The sequence below is a fragment of the Sardina pilchardus genome, chromosome 20, assembly GCF_963854185.1.
Source record: "Sardina pilchardus chromosome 20, fSarPil1.1, whole genome shotgun sequence".
Taxonomy (NCBI): Eukaryota; Metazoa; Chordata; class Actinopteri; order Clupeiformes; family Clupeidae; genus Sardina; species Sardina pilchardus.
Window position 1 is genome coordinate 6,240,097 of NC_085013.1, and position 16,658 is coordinate 6,256,754.

The 16,658-nt window shown below is 42.8% G+C and overlaps 2 protein-coding genes across 2 annotated transcripts; both read right to left on the minus strand.

The window, feature by feature from the left end:
• Positions 1 to 2,001: 2,001 nt before the first annotated feature.
• On the minus strand, positions 2,002 to 11,402 carry sav1 (salvador family WW domain containing protein 1). Its single transcript, XM_062522752.1, has 5 exons — positions 10,765 to 11,402; positions 9,492 to 10,049; positions 4,574 to 4,856; positions 3,783 to 3,938; positions 2,002 to 3,488 (listed from the first exon to the last, which is right to left on the minus strand). The coding sequence occupies exons 1-5, from the start codon at positions 10,856 to 10,858 to the stop codon at positions 3,269 to 3,271; spliced, it is 1,311 nt and encodes a 436-aa protein (XP_062378736.1). The 5' UTR covers positions 10,859 to 11,402; the 3' UTR covers positions 2,002 to 3,268.
• A 2,733-nt stretch (positions 11,403 to 14,135) lies between these two features.
• LOC134067960 (glutamic acid-rich protein-like) lies at positions 14,136 to 16,342 on the minus strand. The gene is made up of 3 exons (XM_062523452.1): positions 15,496 to 16,342; positions 14,626 to 14,889; positions 14,136 to 14,407 (listed from the first exon to the last, which is right to left on the minus strand). Exons 1-3 carry the CDS (start codon positions 15,509 to 15,511, stop codon positions 14,136 to 14,138), a joined length of 552 nt encoding a protein of 183 aa, XP_062379436.1. The 5' UTR covers positions 15,512 to 16,342.
• Between the last annotated feature and the right edge of the window lie 316 nt (positions 16,343 to 16,658).

Sequence of the window (16,658 nt, forward strand, 5' to 3'; positions counted from 1 at the left end):
TTAGCCTAGAGCCTTTGTTTCAAATGTACCACATTGAAAAAAAAAAACCCATCGGATATACTTGGACATTGGACAAATATGTAAAGACACCCACAATAAAAAGGAAAGTGCAGTAATTTAAACAAGCATGGCACTGTGAGATGCCAGTTGAGTTGAAGTGTTTATTTTCATATTGGCTCCCTCCAACTTGGTCACTATTTTGTAGTACCAACACATGTTTGTGTGAAAGCCTTTGCCTACCTATACAGCTACGGTAGATTCTGCACCAAATTCCTCATCCATGCAAACGGGATAGGATTGTGTAACAAATGTGTCCATTCAACTTCAAATAAATGAATGTGTAAATACACATATCCCAAAAGGATGCATTCACACTCTTGTTTGGAATGGGCTCATAGATTGTATATACCTGTTCTGTTTCAACTCCAGACGAGTTTCCACATGGTCAAAGCAAGCTGCGCACACACAGACACACTCACACTTTTAAAAAATGGAAAGCTGATTAATTACATTTCTTCAGGGAGAATGTGCATTATCATTCAGCAGCTCAAACTTTATTTTAGGTGGGCAATACAGGACCCTCCAGAATTATTGGCACCTTTGGTAAAGTTGACTGAAAACAGGTATGCAAATCTTTTGGTGATTTATTGTAATCTCACAATGAAAACAATGAAGAAAAATCCAACCTTGAAGGGAAACAAATATATTCTAAGAGAATCTCATAAGGAAATATAATTCTTCAATCAATCTAAAAGCTTAAAGACACTTCACCCACAATTATTGGCACCCCTGCTTGTAATACCTCTTTAACCTCTCTATGACAATAAAACAGCTCATAATATTCTCCTATGACACCCCACCCCACAAACCAAGAGATTTAAGACCATTCGTCTTCACAAAATCTCTGCAGATCGTCCATATTCCTGGGCCCACACTCATGCATTCTCCTCTTTGATTCACCACACTGTTTATCTATAGCCTTTAGATTAGAGGACTGAGATGGCATTGGCGAAGCTTGATTTTGTGTTCAGTAAACCATTTTTCGTTTGATCTGGATGTTTGTTTTGGTTCATTGCCCTGATGAATGATTCAATAATGGCCCACTTTTAGTGTCTTGCCAGAGACTGAGATTTCCATTGAAATGTTCAGGGGTTTTTTTGAGGTTCAAAATAACATGCACCTTAATAAGATTCCCAAAGGCTTTGGGAATAATAAAAAAAACAGGCCCACAATATCACAGCTCCTCCACCATAATTCTCACTAGGTACCTAGTTTTTATAGCCATTCCCTGACTTACAAATGTCAACACACTTTCTTTATATTAATTTAGTGTACTCTCTTGTCTTTTCTATGTTGAAGAAAGACTTGACTTGACTTTTCATACATTCGTCGAAAAAGTCCCTAACTACTTCCGAAAGTTCAGAGGCTCTGATTAACTTAAATTAGTTGAATATAAATAGGAAAATGTTTCTGTTTATAAAATGTAAAGTATTTCTACAGGTGGCAATAATAGTGGGCAACATGTTTTGTTAAAAATATTCATTTCTTCATGAGATTTTCCTTTCCTTTTTTTTTTTCATTGTGAGATTACATTACGTCTCCAAAAGATTATTTTTTTTATACCTGTCTTTAATCAACTACCAAAGGTTCCAAAAATTCTGGAGGGTACTGTATAGTCTATGATACTGTTATTGTTATTGTAATTTCCCCTAGGGTCCCCCCCTTAGGGAAGATCAGAGTTAGTGAGATTATCTATCTTTTCCAGTCCCAAGAGTGGGTCCTAAAAACAATTTCATAGTTCAACTTGTGATTCTCACTAGATTTTGATCATTATACTGTATAACAAGTCTTAAAAGAGAAAGGGCTTATTTTTTTTACCAAATGCACCAGTTCATACATTCATTGAGATGTGGTCAAATCCACATGAAGAAGACAGCAAAGGCCCCGGAATGAAAGAAACAATGACCCCCATGATATAAATACATAAGTATATTAGCAAGCTTATAATATATTTTTAATGATACAGAGCATTGAGTGAAAAAAAACAACAACCGTATAATAATCAGGTCTTCAAAGTAAGGCAGAGAAAGAGCCAAGAGTCGCTGTGACCACAAGGCTTTTTGTGAGACTGAACTATTGGCCTTTAAAGTTCACCACCTTTAAAATACATTAAAATAGCGTCTTTAAAATAAGACATATTAACCCAGCTGATTGCTGGGCTTCCCTCAGGGGACAAGCCAAGCACACAGAGCGGATTGTCTCCCAAGAGGACTTACACATTATAAAGGAGAGGAAAGAGTTGTCACTTACACTGAGGATTATGATGAAAATGCCATTATAAAAATACTTTTGAAGTATCAAACCTTTTGAGAGGAAAAACAAAAAAACAAAATAGCAACATACTGTACACACACTCTTTAAAAGGTAAGCTGCCTATATCAGCTTATAAAAACGTTCATTTGCCTCTCTTCCTCTTGCAAATTAGCACGCGCCACACACACAAACGCGCGCGCACACACACACGCACCCACGCACAATCTGTGTAGTGTAGATGGAGTCCTTAGGTCTTAAAAGAGGTCATAAAGCCTGTTATGTTTGTAAACAAGAACAAGTCTCTCTTTCAGATTTAGTCCATTGACTATTCTGGCTGGTGCTTTCAGTTCAGTCGGATTTGGCTTGAGTGGCAAAGGCACTGATGTGTTTGGCATCAAGAACAATGACAACAAAAATGACAACAACTCCCCCCCCCCCCCCCCCCCGAAAAAAAACAACAACAACAACATATCAGCTCTGCCATGACGTCAGTCATTAAAACGTGAGGAGATGGGTTGCTCCGACACTGTTCCGCCCATCACATAGAGCGAGGCAGAACAGGGACGTGCAAGGTGTGACCCAGAGACTCGCCACGGAAATTTAAAAAAGCAAAGCAAACACAAAAAGGTTTTGCAGCCCATGTTGGAACTCCTGGCCATGAACTCAAGAAAGAGAGTCAGGTTACCTCTCTAAGTACTCCCACCATCATCATCATCATCTTCTTCTTCGTCATCATCATCATTCATCATCATCGCAGTCATCAACACCTCCAGTGCTGATTACGACTTCCCTTCCATCCTGTCCCCCGATCAAACACCTCAAGCTGTTCCTACCTTCATTCATCACTCGATCCCCCCCAGTACGAGGCATGGACACACAGTGACGAAAACGCTGGCATCTATCTCCCCCCTGAAAACCCCCTCCGGTGCCTCCCGTGGCCCTGGCACGGTGGCCCTCACATGTTGACGGGGTAGCTGTTGGCGGGCGGAGGCTGCTGGGCGTACCACTGTTGGCGTTGCTGGCGCGCCTCCACCTCGCCCAGCAGCGCCTGGCGGTAGGACTCGTACGACTTGACGATGCGCTCCAGCTCTTTCATGAAGAGCAGCTTCAGCATGCCCTGGTACGTGTCCAAGTCCACCAGCTGGAACAGCTCCCACTTCAGGATGTGGTCGTACCTGCACACACACACACACACAAAACACACACACACACACACACAAAACACACACACACACACACACAGTCAATCTGATGCTACAGCATTATTGTCGAAATATGGTTGCACAAGCAAAGCACACAACAAATAAACAACTAAAGCAGAGATCTCGTGTGGATCTGGAATCTGCTGGAGTGTTGTGGGACTGTGTGTGCTTATCATTTGGGGATTTCTGCTGTGATAGTGGAATGGTGTGTGTGTGTGTTTGTGTGTGTGTGTGTGTGTGTGTGTGTGTGTGTGTGTGTGTACTGACTTTAGCGGGGCTCTGGCGTAGACCTGGAGCCAGTCTGGGATCTCTGCGGTGTGGTAGGGGTTGGCAGGCACCAGGACCGGCTGCACGCGCTCAGTAGGACGTGGCTGGTACGTCACTGGAGGGGGGAGGGGCGGGGGCTGATCATAACGAGGGACACTACAGGAGAGAGAGAGAGAGGGAGAGAGAGAGATGGAGAGACAGACAGAGATGAGGATGGAGAAAGAAAGACAGTGAATGGCGTTATGGGAAATGAGTGAGAAAAGGAGAAAGAAATGGAGAGATGAAAAGTGAAAAAAATACGATGGTCAAAAAATATGTTGCTGATGTAGACAACGAGACAGCAAATGACCAGACACACAAAAATGAAACCAAACTGCACAAGTAAACTGAAACCAGATGTGAAAAGGGAGCGAGATGTTGCAAGAAGCAAGAGCAAAAAAAAGACATTCCAGTAAGCATAATGAGTTCTACAGTCTAAACATCCAATCACAACTACTTCCTCCAGTATGCTCACAACCAATCAACCAGGGCTTTCTTCACAAGTGACACCCAGTGTTGTTGCTGTCTCTTATGAGGTCTTGTTGTTTTTGTTTTTCAAATTTTAATACTTAAAGCCAAAGGGCTCTCAAAAACAACGACCTGAATGGGATGACTTATCATCATCAGAACATCTTGACAAAGAACGGCAGTTGAAAATTAGCCAGCTGGCTAACAATGACACATTCACAGAAATGTTGATTGAAAGGGTGTGCTGAACGAATCACTAAAATGAAATGAAATGAGATCCTCACCTTGGGGCGCACGGGTGGCGATACTGGGCCCGCTTGTTGACGTGGTCCACGTAATAGACGCCGAACTCGGCCGACTCCACCTTCTCCCACCCCGGCGGCAGGCCCTCGCGCTCCAGCGGGTGGCTCCAGTGCGTGGTGTTGGTGTTGTGGTCGATGTAGTAGCGCCGGCCGCGGATGGTCCAGTCCACCGTCCAGCCTGTCGGCAGCGGGAGGTCGTCGCCGGCGCCACCGACGCTAGGGCTGGACAAGTTGCCCAGGGATTTGGCCTGCATGCGTCCGATGCCTTGCGGGACAGAGAGAGGCGGGGGGGGGGGGGGGGGGGGTGAGATGGGGAGGGCATGGGGGCGGAGGTTAATGCTACAGTCACGCTGGACGTGAGTTTACAAAAACACATAATTGTAATGACTGGGTTTACAAAACCTGCTGTGTGCTAGTGTGTGGGAAGCAATGCTAGGGATGATTTAGCTAAACTTGTTGTGATTGCACACAAATAGCAGTGCTAAAAAAAAAGGCTAAAAAAGGCCATTAACAGTGGTGCCAAGATTTTTGTTTTTGTGTGTGTGTGTTTGTACATCAATAGCAGTGCTAAGAAAATGTATTCGCATCTGAAGACAAGGGGAAGAGGGTAAAGGCAAACCCTCCCAGTGAACAGGGAGAAAGAGAAAGAGACTTGTAAGTGAGACCATATGAAGAGGCAAAAGAAGAGAGGAGATGGAGAGAACAGAAGAGAGACAGTTGAGGAGGAAGAGACAAAATGCAGAGAAAGAGAAAATTAGAGAGTTTTGAGCGAGAGTTGTCCCTACCGAGTCCCCAGAGTGAAGCCTGTTCCTCAGAGACTGCTCCAGTTCCTTAGCTCAGGAATGTTCTCATCCCCCTCACACTCACACACACACACACACACACCAAACCGAACAGGCCAGACCAAGACCTCACACACATACAACACACAAACAAGCCATGACCGAAGGCATTCCTCTATAGGGCAAGGCTGTACTCTCAGGTCTGCGGCCTCTAGGACTACTACTCTGTGTGTGTGTGTGTGTGTGTGTGTGTGTGTGTGTGTGTGTGTGTGTGTGTGTGTGTGTGTGTGTGTATTTTGTGGTCAAGCATTTCTTTGCCCTTGCTGACTTCATTCCTAGGGTCAGCAGCAAAACATTCTCATTCAAAACACTACCTGACCTCATCTGAATACTGAATCTGATCTCATCATGTCTCTTTATGTCTGTTTGACGGTGTGTGTGTGTGTGTGTGTGTGTGTGTGTGTGTGTGTGTGTGTGTGCGTATTCCATAGAATTGCAGATACAAATTTCTCTAGAGAAACTAAGTTCTGACACACACACACACACACATCAAATATGATAACAGAGTAGACACGAAAGAACCAAAAGCGGATTTACGGATGTCTGTGTTTGTGTGTGTGTGTGTGTGTGTGTGTGTGTGTGTGTGTGTGTGTGTCAGAAGTTACAGTTGTTCTGAGCAGCTTCTCTAGGAGGATTATCATCTATAATTTTATGGCATACACTACAAACACACAGATCACAAATCAAAATGATGACAGACTAGACATGAAAGAACCCAAAGCGTTTGTGTGGAACACAGAAATAGATGACTGAAGAACCATGGGCAGATATGCTGCAAAACTCACTCTTCCCCTTCTAGAGTAAACGCGGCATTCACACCTAGAACAATAACGATAACTATGACCATAACGACAAAAGCATTCACACTGACCAACAATAAAAGTCTCTCCTCGTATTAATGAATGTGATGGCTAAAATGATATGGGTTCTGATGGGTTGTTAGCTTTTTATCGTTCTCAAAATTGGTCTGACAATTATATTGCTCTTCATGCCGTTAATCGTTATAGATTATGTGCAAACTTAGTCATTCATATTAACAAGAGCGATATTTGCTTATAGTTATCGGTCCTTGTGTGAACGCCTAGTGTAGCCTGCAAGGCTTACAGGCAGGCTACACCAGACACGTAATTGGAACGTTCCATTCATGGAGCGTTTGCTGCAACAATTAGCTTCCACTGTAGTCAATGGAACTGGCTACACCACATGTGATAATGGCGCATATATTTAAAAAAAAACAAAAAAACTGTTTTTACACTGAACAGAACATTTCAATTGTACACCCACTGTAGCCTGGCTGTTAGTTTAGGCACAGTACTAAATTTAACTTCAAAGAGATGCTGACATATGTACACACACACACACACACACACACACACAGCGAGACAGCAAGAGAAGGTGAGCGGGTTGGCAACAGGACAGCTGAGAAATTCTACATGCCAATGACAGACCATCTACCCTGTGCCAGTTGGCCAGCGCCGGGTTGGCATGAGGCAGAGTGCAGGAGAGGGAGTCAGACACTCTTTTGAGGAATGCAACACATACCTAACCACCTTTCCAAAATGACCGCATTTCCCATGCTCACGATCAACAACACACAATTTTGAAATTATTACGCCCATAGGCTACATTATTAAGCGCAGTCTTCATGCTTCGGCCACATTATCATAAATTCAGTTTACGCTTCAACTGCATTATTCGACAATCGACACACATTTTCTGTCCAGGCTACATGTGGTTGCAAAGGGCTGACATGGAACTCTAAGCAGGGTGTTAGGCAGCAACATGTCCTCAAGGGAGAGAACTTGTGTTGTGTGTTCACAGATATCCCCTGAGAATAAAACACACACAACAACGTGAGCTGGCGGATTGCTATTAGCTACCCTCTGCTCTGGAACACACAAACGGTACGCAACGTAGACACTAAATCATCAAGACAACACAATGATCCCCGTTTTTGTCTTCATTACCTCCACCAAGGTCTGTTTGCAAGATAACTAAAAAGTCATGGATGGATTTTGATTACATTTTCAGGAAAGGTCTGAAATGACCCAGGGGAAAAAACATTCAATTTTAGGAGTGATCCGTATCACTGTCTGGATCCAGGAGGCGGTTATGTTTTCGCTTGGCGGAGGTCTGCGTTCTCAGAGCGCTTTTCTAGTTTTTTTTAACTGTGTGTGTTCCTAAACAAACACAGACACAGACACACACGAGCAGGATGTGCTTTCTCCTATACCGGACCAACCATCATGACCTGGGGGCTGGGACATGTGTGTTTTAAAGGGTAGCCGAAGAGCAGTTCCTGAAATATATTTGGAAGTCACCAGTCACCTGCCACAGTGATGTAGGCTTGTAGAACTGTAAACTTCCCAACATTCTACCCAAGATAACTTATCTATGTATTGTATTGCACTCAAGCCACAAAAGCTTTGTTTTTACTAACCACACAGAAAAACCTCGTAAACAAGAATAATCAGTGAAAACAGTTGATACCCGACTGTGCATGAACAAAGTCTGGCAAGCTATTCTAAGACTAAGGTAGAACACATGACAAAGAAATATACACGAAAGTTTAAATGACATCATACCAATATCAAATGATGGGTGTGTGCGCTACTGTGTACTGCATGTCCCGAGGCAATGTTTATATAGGCTTTAGATTATTAGACAAACACACACACACACACACCCCAAGTGAGTATCTGTTTGAGGTTGTGTGTGTGAGAGAGTGTGAGTTTGTGTGTGTGTGTGTGTCTGTATGTGTGTATGTATGTGTGTCAACAGAATGGGACGGCCAATGTGGGAAGAGGAACCGACATTCCAGAGCTGTTTAGACACTCTGCCGTCATCAAACTCGACTGTGTGTGTGTGTGTGTGTGTGTATGTGCGTTAATGTGTGTTTGGGCAGGGAGAGTATGTGAAAGAGAATATGGGTTGTATAAGTAAGCCTGAACAAGCCTGATCAGCCTACCACTTATTGTGCAGCAATGGAAATATTGTTACTGTGTGTGTGTGTGTGTGTGTGTGTGTGTGTGTACATGTATGTGTATGTGTATATACATGCATTATAAATAGCACCAAACTGGGTGGAGAGCAACATGAGAGTAACCCTGCCCTAACCCACTTAGTAATTCACCGCATCCACACACACACACTGTACACACAGTAACAATGATATTTCCATTGCTGCACAATAAGTGGTAGGATGATCATGTTTGTTTTACTTATATATCCCATATTTCACACACTCTTCCTACCCAAACAAACGTAACTCTCTCACACACACACACACACACACACACACACACACACACACACACTTCTTATACGCGTTACGTAATCCAAAGGAAGGAATTTTCAGAGTTAGTAGTGGATATTTTTAGCGAGCGACCAGCCACGGGGCTGTGTGAGTATTTTCCATCAGATAAGTTTGCGCTCTATTGTGATGCTGCCATGAGTGGGCACTGGTCTTCCTGCCCCAGTGGGACACTGGGTGTATGCCTCCATTCTTACAAACAAAGAGCAAAGTACAGCAGCAACCCCTCTGGACTGGACCATTCCTTGCCTGGATAAGCCAATTCCTTTACAGCAACATAGGAGACAAACTGCTGACTTGAGCAGAAGACCGAATAGTTTTACAGGGGGGGGGGGAAGTGAATAAGTGACTACTACTACAGCATACCACTGTAGTATCACTACACTACACTAGTGTCATGGGTCTACAGATACCCGATTAGAATACATACATGAATCATAAAGTTGCAATGAATACATTGCTGCAGTATTGTGAATGGTAGATTGAATAATACATTTGGGAATATTGGGAAAGCTCTAAACTATACCATGCAACTAAATCACTGTTAGGATGACTTGCCCCTGTAGGTCTGATTACAACCTTGCAGTGTGACAGTATTGATCACCGTCATAAGACAATGATGCAACCCTCAGTGGAAGTCAAAGTGGGATACAATATAAAGTAAAGCCTTGAGAGCAAGCTGATGCCAGTTCTATACCTAAGTCCTCCACCCTCCCTCCTTCCCCTTGCCCATCCTTGGCCTCACCTGCAGGCGGTCTGGTCTGAGCGGGTGGAGGAGTGTGTGGGGGCATCCTGGAGAAGGCGTGCTCACTGGCCTGGTGCTCGTAGTAGCGATAATCGTCGTGGAAACGCTCCGGGGGAGGCAGCTGCGGTGGCCGGCGCAGGCCCTGTGGGGCCCGGCGGCCCTCATAGTAACCGGGGGCGATGACAGCAGCTGCCCCAGAGCTCGGGCCGTCGGGGTAGTAGAAGCGACCTCCAACATCGCCCCCGCCATTCTCTGCCTCGCCCGTGGGCCCAGGCGACGGCAAGAAGGATTGTTGCGAGCCGCCGTACTCCTGCAGCTCGCCGGGCCCACGCAGGCCGTACGGTGGCGCCGACACGCGTTGGCTGGCACGCAGCGCTACCTCCTGGGCAGAGCGCTGTGGCTGCGGCCGCAGGAAGCTCTTGGCGCCGCGCGGCGGGCCGGCTTCGGGGCCCGCGGGCCCCACTGATGGATAGCTGGAGGCGGGCATCGGCTCAGGGAGGGCCACCTCACCCCGACGCGGAATAGTAGGTCCATGCCGGATGAAGGATGGCATAAGATCTGCACGGCAGAGGAGGAAAATTAGGAGAGGAGAGGTGAAGAAGAGAATAAACACAACAGGTGAAAAAGTGGAAAGCATTTATTTAGAAAAAATAACAAGTAATATTGTGAAAGGATTTCCACTCACCCGTTTTACCTAATCTGAATTTTTAACTGATCTATGGATTGCCTACATGCCATCTCAAACAGTGACACAAGCTACATTGCAAGGCATTCTTATTATCAGAATAGCCTAAAACCTATGGATACTACTAGTTTACTATTTCGGTGCCTAACACAATTATATTGTTAATGTTATTGGACGGTGATCAAATCTCATACCTGTCACAAATCACGGTTTAAGTTTAAAATTCTGCACCTCTCCCAATTTCAAGGCTAATTTCTTACCATCACATACTTTGAACCCTAAAACTACCCAACAGAGATCTATGAAATAGCATATATATTGTTTGGTATTCAGGCAGATATTGATTTATGATTCCGAAGAATACAAATGCGATGCTAACGTTGCATTACTTTCAACAATGTCTATATCATACAATGAACCACACACACACACACACACACACACAAACACACACACAGCGTGCTTGCGATTAGTAAACAGACACTCACAATACAAATGTATCTCAATGATGGATACGTCCAAACGTTGCGTCCCAAAAGGTTTCACAACAAGTCCGTGACTGAAAACAGTAGTTTCATACAAACTTACTTCTAAGCAGTGGCGAGGTCTCCTTTTTCACATATTTCCCGTGGACTTCGGCTGGTTTCGAGGCTTCGTTTTTACTCTTCTTTCTTGAGAGCATAACTCAAAAATAGGGGACATCAATGTAGCAATAAAATCGTGAATAATCCATTTTGCCAACATTCACGGCGCTGACATTGCCAAAGAAATTAGGAAAGGACTGTCTTTTGAGACAGACTTCATCTCAGCCCTGAGACCTGGTAAGCATCAGTGACTTATCTTACTATCAAGCTGGCAACCAACTGAACTTTCGACTAGAGACTAAACAAAAACGAATCAACCACAGACAAGTCAGGTTGGGAAGCTATCGATAGCTAATTAGCTAAATATGCTAGCTGGCTAGCAAGCAAACTAACTTTTCCAGCTAGCACGCTTGCTAACTAAGTTTGCAATGTCTTTCTAAAGTATACGACCATACGTGCTTCATCAGTAATTTCACACACCGAAAAAACTGAAATGGTCAGTTGTGTGTTCCCCTTCGTTACTGTTCTGGCTGGGGCGGACGGCCCTTGTTCTGACGCTTGGATCCAAGGGCTCCTTTCCGTTGCAGTCCGTTGGGTACTCCCCGCTCCATATCCCTGCCCACTTTTTTTCCACTTCACTCGCCTCCCAGAGGCAGGCGCACTTCATTCCACATCGCAAAGGCTTGTGGGTAGACCATTTGTTGCCACAGAGTAGCGCAGTGTCATCCTAATGTATCAAATATGATAATCACTTGTACCTTAAGTATTCTGGTTAATGTAATTACCTCGGTGTTTGTTTGTCTGTTTGTTTGTTTGTTTTGTCTTTATTCTGTGATTAAAGTGTAACTGCACCCTAAAATAATATGTTTTTTGAGCTGTTGATTGATTGAAATTACTCATTAGTGGTGAACTACACTATGACCAGGGTAAATATTGTCAAAAATGAGAAAAGTAAGATTTTGTATTGGAGATATAGCTCTCCGCGCCTTCTACAGGTTGAAACATGCCATGGCACTTTGGTCCAAAATGCTGACTTAGTCCTGCACTTCTCTGGCGACTCTACGTCACCGGGTCGTTACTAATTAGGAATTAAACACCCCAACACCTGCTGCCCTGATTACCTGTGATAAACCATGTCTGCAGCACTCATTCCCAGATTGACACGAACTCACCATGGTTGATTGGCTGCAGCAGTGCTGCACTCCCTCCCAAATTTAAGAACGTCCCGCCCATTTTGAAAGACTTTTTCACAAATGTGAAGTGGGTGGAGTCATGGGATGCAGTTACACTTTAAAGGTGACATAGAATGGAAATCGTTTTTGTCTTGGTTTTGATTAATTAGGAGGAGTAGCCTATCTGTGTTCAGGTCTCAGTCTATAAGGGACAATAGCCCTATTCGCACGGGATTAGTATTACCTGTGGACCTTTGGTGATTTGTGATAATTGCGGAGAATGTCTGAGATCTTAGTCCCGTGCGAATGTGCCATGTCTGTAATTTGTAAAGTAAAAATTCCGCCACAAATTACCTACTGTATTTCGCCAAACACAGACGTCCGGTGATAATACTAATCCCGTGCGAATCTGCATCTCAGTGATTGCTATTGCAATTGCATATCTTTTCTACTTTGTGCGTTGTTTTTGGACGTTAGCATACGACATATCCGGGTGTAATGTCAGTGAAAATAGAGTAATTTACAGACTTCGCTTATCCCGTGCGAATGCGCTGCAAGTAACACAGAGGTGGGGCGATAATTTGAAAATGACCAGAGGTCCACAGGTAATACTAATCCCGTGCGAATAGGGCTAATGGCTGTCAAGATGTCCTGTTGTAGCCTATGGAATTAATGGACAAGGGCGAGAGACAAAGACCTCTCCGATGCACAGTGGAGGAATGTTTCCTCCACCGAAGTCCATTAATTCTGCATAACAGGACACCTCGAAGGCAGTTATTAAGTGAGCTTGCTGAAGGCCGTCAGAAATTCATATCGTTCCCGTCCAGGTCCAGTCAGTACTGGTGTAGGTTGCTTGCTTGAGAAGATGGCGTCATCCGTCGTTATTCCACCATATTCAATTTACCCATGTGGAAAAGATATAGAAAAAACTTATACTGCCAGCAATGTGTTTTATATACAAAACTTGTATGATTCACTCTTGAAAGTGGCCCCTTTCTCGTTTTCCTCATACAACATCATATATAGTCCTTACAGGTTACAAAGTTTTATAAGTTTCAGGTTACACAGATTTAGCAAGGATCTCATAATGGTTTCACTGTCATATAAAAATCTATCAGGTTTTGACAGTGAAACAATTATTAAATCTGGTGTCTTTTCACCACTAGGGGGCACTATAATCACAGGAGGTATAGGGCACTAAGGAGGTATGCTTGAATTTCCCCTTGGGGATCAATAAAGTATCGATCTATCTATCTATCATCTATCTATCTATAAACCAAACTTGGTACATGGATTTGGGACCCCATACTGAGGACACATAATAAATTTGGTGACATTCGACCACGAGATGAGCACTAGAGTTACATATAGGGACTCAGGACTCCATTGTCAGGGCACACATATGATTTGGTGCCCTTTGACCTAGGGCTCGCTGCAACTAGCAAAAATGTATTTTGGTGTCTGGGATGTACGCTTTGACCTGTGCAACCGATTTTGAAAAATGATGTACAGTTCTTGGATCAAGTCTAGTTCAACGCATGATATTTCATGATCTGCTCCCGTTGATGAACCGCACTTGAGCAAGCACACTTTTGCAGTTCCTTGGAAATACATTCTAGTTACGCTTATCACCCGGTTGCCATTTCAGGCAATAGTCAAGCGGTTTAAAAAGAAGGCAACTTGTTCAGTTTGTTGTAGGCCTACAACTTTCTTTGTGATAGCATGGACAGTTACCTTGTTTACAGTTGATTCCAATGTTGCAAAGCCTGCTTCCAGGCTCAACTGTCATCCTATGGCTGTTATAGAAGCCATTCATAAGCATTGATATACTGTAGATTAGACAGTGATTATCTATTTGATTGGTGTCCCGTTATTCAGAATTAATAGCCATTCCCCCAGCAGCCAATCAGAAAACAGTATTTCTTCTCTCCAGGTGATAATTCCTGTAATAACATCTGCACATTAGGCTACAACATGTGACTTAGACATTCCTTCTCTTTTTTGTTACGTGATGTGAGACTTCAGCAGAGGACTGGGGCTGCATTTCACAGCATACAGATTTGTTTGTGTGTGTGTGTGTGTGTGTGTGTGTGTGTGTGTGTGCATCAGCAAAAAAGGAGAGGCTATTTGTGGTGAAAGCTTTAAAGAACATTTTAACTGAAACAGTGGAGACATGAAAACAGGAGAGTAAAAACATATTAACTTAGTAACCCTCCTCTTCTTCTTCTTCTTCTTCTTCTTCCTCTTCTCCTTCTTCTTCCTCGTCCTCATCTTCCTCTTCCTCCTCCTCCCCCTCCTCATAATAATCTCGTTCTTCCTCCTCCTCCCCAAGTTCTTCCTCTTCTTCATCATATTCTTCCTGATCGTACTCTTCATCATCGTTATCATCATCCTCACCGCCCTCATCGATGAGTCTTCTTTTCACTTGTCTCTCATTTGTCAAAGATGACAAATGCCTTTTCCTCTTATTATCTCCTGATCAAAAGTAAAACACAAAAACGCAGATTAGATTTCTTAATATGATGCCTATACATTTGAGGTTAATCATACAACTTCCATTGCTCTTATTTGGTACTGCATTTCGTTGTCTTTGTATTTGTACCCAATGACAAATTGAATCTAATCTAAGACTAATCTAATTTAATCTAATCTTATTGCTATAATGACATGTGTTTTATGATATCTCACCATACCTTTGCGTATGCACATATCCAGCTCTTTCATCAGATCTGGTTCAATCTCATGCAGCAATTTATATAGAAAATACTTCTTCTTGTCCACTCCAGACACAGCATCAAAAATTAGCCTCATCTTCTCCTCTCGGGTTCTTTCTGTCCTGATCTTATTGTAGGCTTCGTTATGGAGCATGCCCTTGGAGCGCAGTTTGTCAGCCAGGGGCATAACATTGGTGAATCTCTGAATGAGCTCTGCTCTGTGCTCATCCAAAAATTGAGCACCTGGGGAAAATAGATTGTGATTTTAGCTGACATTTGAAAAATGACAATAGGGAAAACATTGTATGTGCACCCTGTGTTTTATGATGTCACTGTGACAAGTTTGCAAGTTGGCAGGTACATGTGTAATTTGATGGGCAAAGGTCTAAGTGATACATGTATGGACCAAAATATTATTATTGGTGGGCATAAACATGAATATGCAAAATATAAATGTGTTATACATGTATTATAGGGTAGATTATATTATAGAGTATAGTTGAGAGTTGTACTTGTACTTGTATAGCCATACAGTCTGATCACACCCACCTAGATCTCCTTTCAGAGATACTAAAGTATACTAGTAGACATACGGTACTCTGAAAACACCCACCACCCCCTCCCATCAGAGTTGCAATGGGCCTCGGCAGTTGGGACCCTCTAGCCAAGCCTGTGCTGGAAGCGACTCAGGCCATCCGGTATAGGCAGCCAATTTCACAAATTATTTTAACTCTAGTGAGTTTATAGGCCTATGTAAGGGTTTTGGCCTAAAATTCTGTTTTGCTATTATGCCCCTGCAGGTCATGTTTGGTATTGGCTGTCATTTGCTTTGAGCAGTCATATACTCACTGTGGCTGGAGTCCATTTGCCTTTAAGTTTCTGTTTCAGTATTTCAATGTTGATGAGTGCTTGAACCAGGTCTTTACAATCTTGGAGAAATAGAATATAATAAAAGGTTGGTAGTATCAACACATGTTACTGAAAATGTCTTATTTGAACAATATTTTTTATTGGAATAGATGTTAAAAAAATATGGAAAGATATTGGAAATAGAAAGTGCAGTAACTCCGCACAGTCTGCATTTGCCCATCATGAGAATGCCTATCACTCACTTAATTTAGATTGACATGTATTCACACAGGTTTCCAAGAACAAATTAAATCTTCCACTTCAATGCTGTGGCAGATAAATCCATTGCACTGCAAACTTGTTTGACCACATGTGATATCACCACACTCATAACACACATAATAATACAATGCACAGCGTAGTTTAATGTGGTCAAATATATCTAAGACCTTTTACAATCTAAATAAATGAACTGCTCTTTAACAGAAACACCTCAAGCCGAAAAACTCTGATGTTAAACTGGATGATTACGCCACTTATGCAAATAAAACTGCAACATATAATCCAGTATGAAATGTCAGCATAAAAAGAATTGTGAACATTGAACGGTGAAGGCCTACCTGTTTTTTGAAGTGATTCTTTGAGAACTATCAAGAACAATCCCAAGAGAGAAAGAATGGAAATATACAAGAGCGGGAAAAAGGACTTTCTGTTTCAGCATGGAATACTGACACTGAAAATGCAAACCACCAATCTACAGGCCCCACCCTAAAACTATGTGCCCTATGGCAAATACGTCATTGGCAATTTTGTATTTAATGTTGCTGTTTTGTTTCTAATGTTGTTTCTCAGAAAAGCTTTTGCAAGGATTAAGGAACTATTTGACATGTTTGCTGGAGTATACTGTACATATTTATTGCACACTGCAAAAAAGTTAGCTTCATCCTTGCCTTGCTGCCAGTCAATACCATACCATCGGTAGTCCATTCATTGTCCTTTTAGAAACATTGATATCCATAATGGCTCAACAAAATCGTTCGATCCCTAATTGTGACATCTAAGTTGAAATTTGAGCAGTGAGCAATACAATCTCTACTATTTCCTGGTTTTTATATTCATATGGCTTTTCAGAATGCTGTGGAATATTCCATCAACATGAAGGG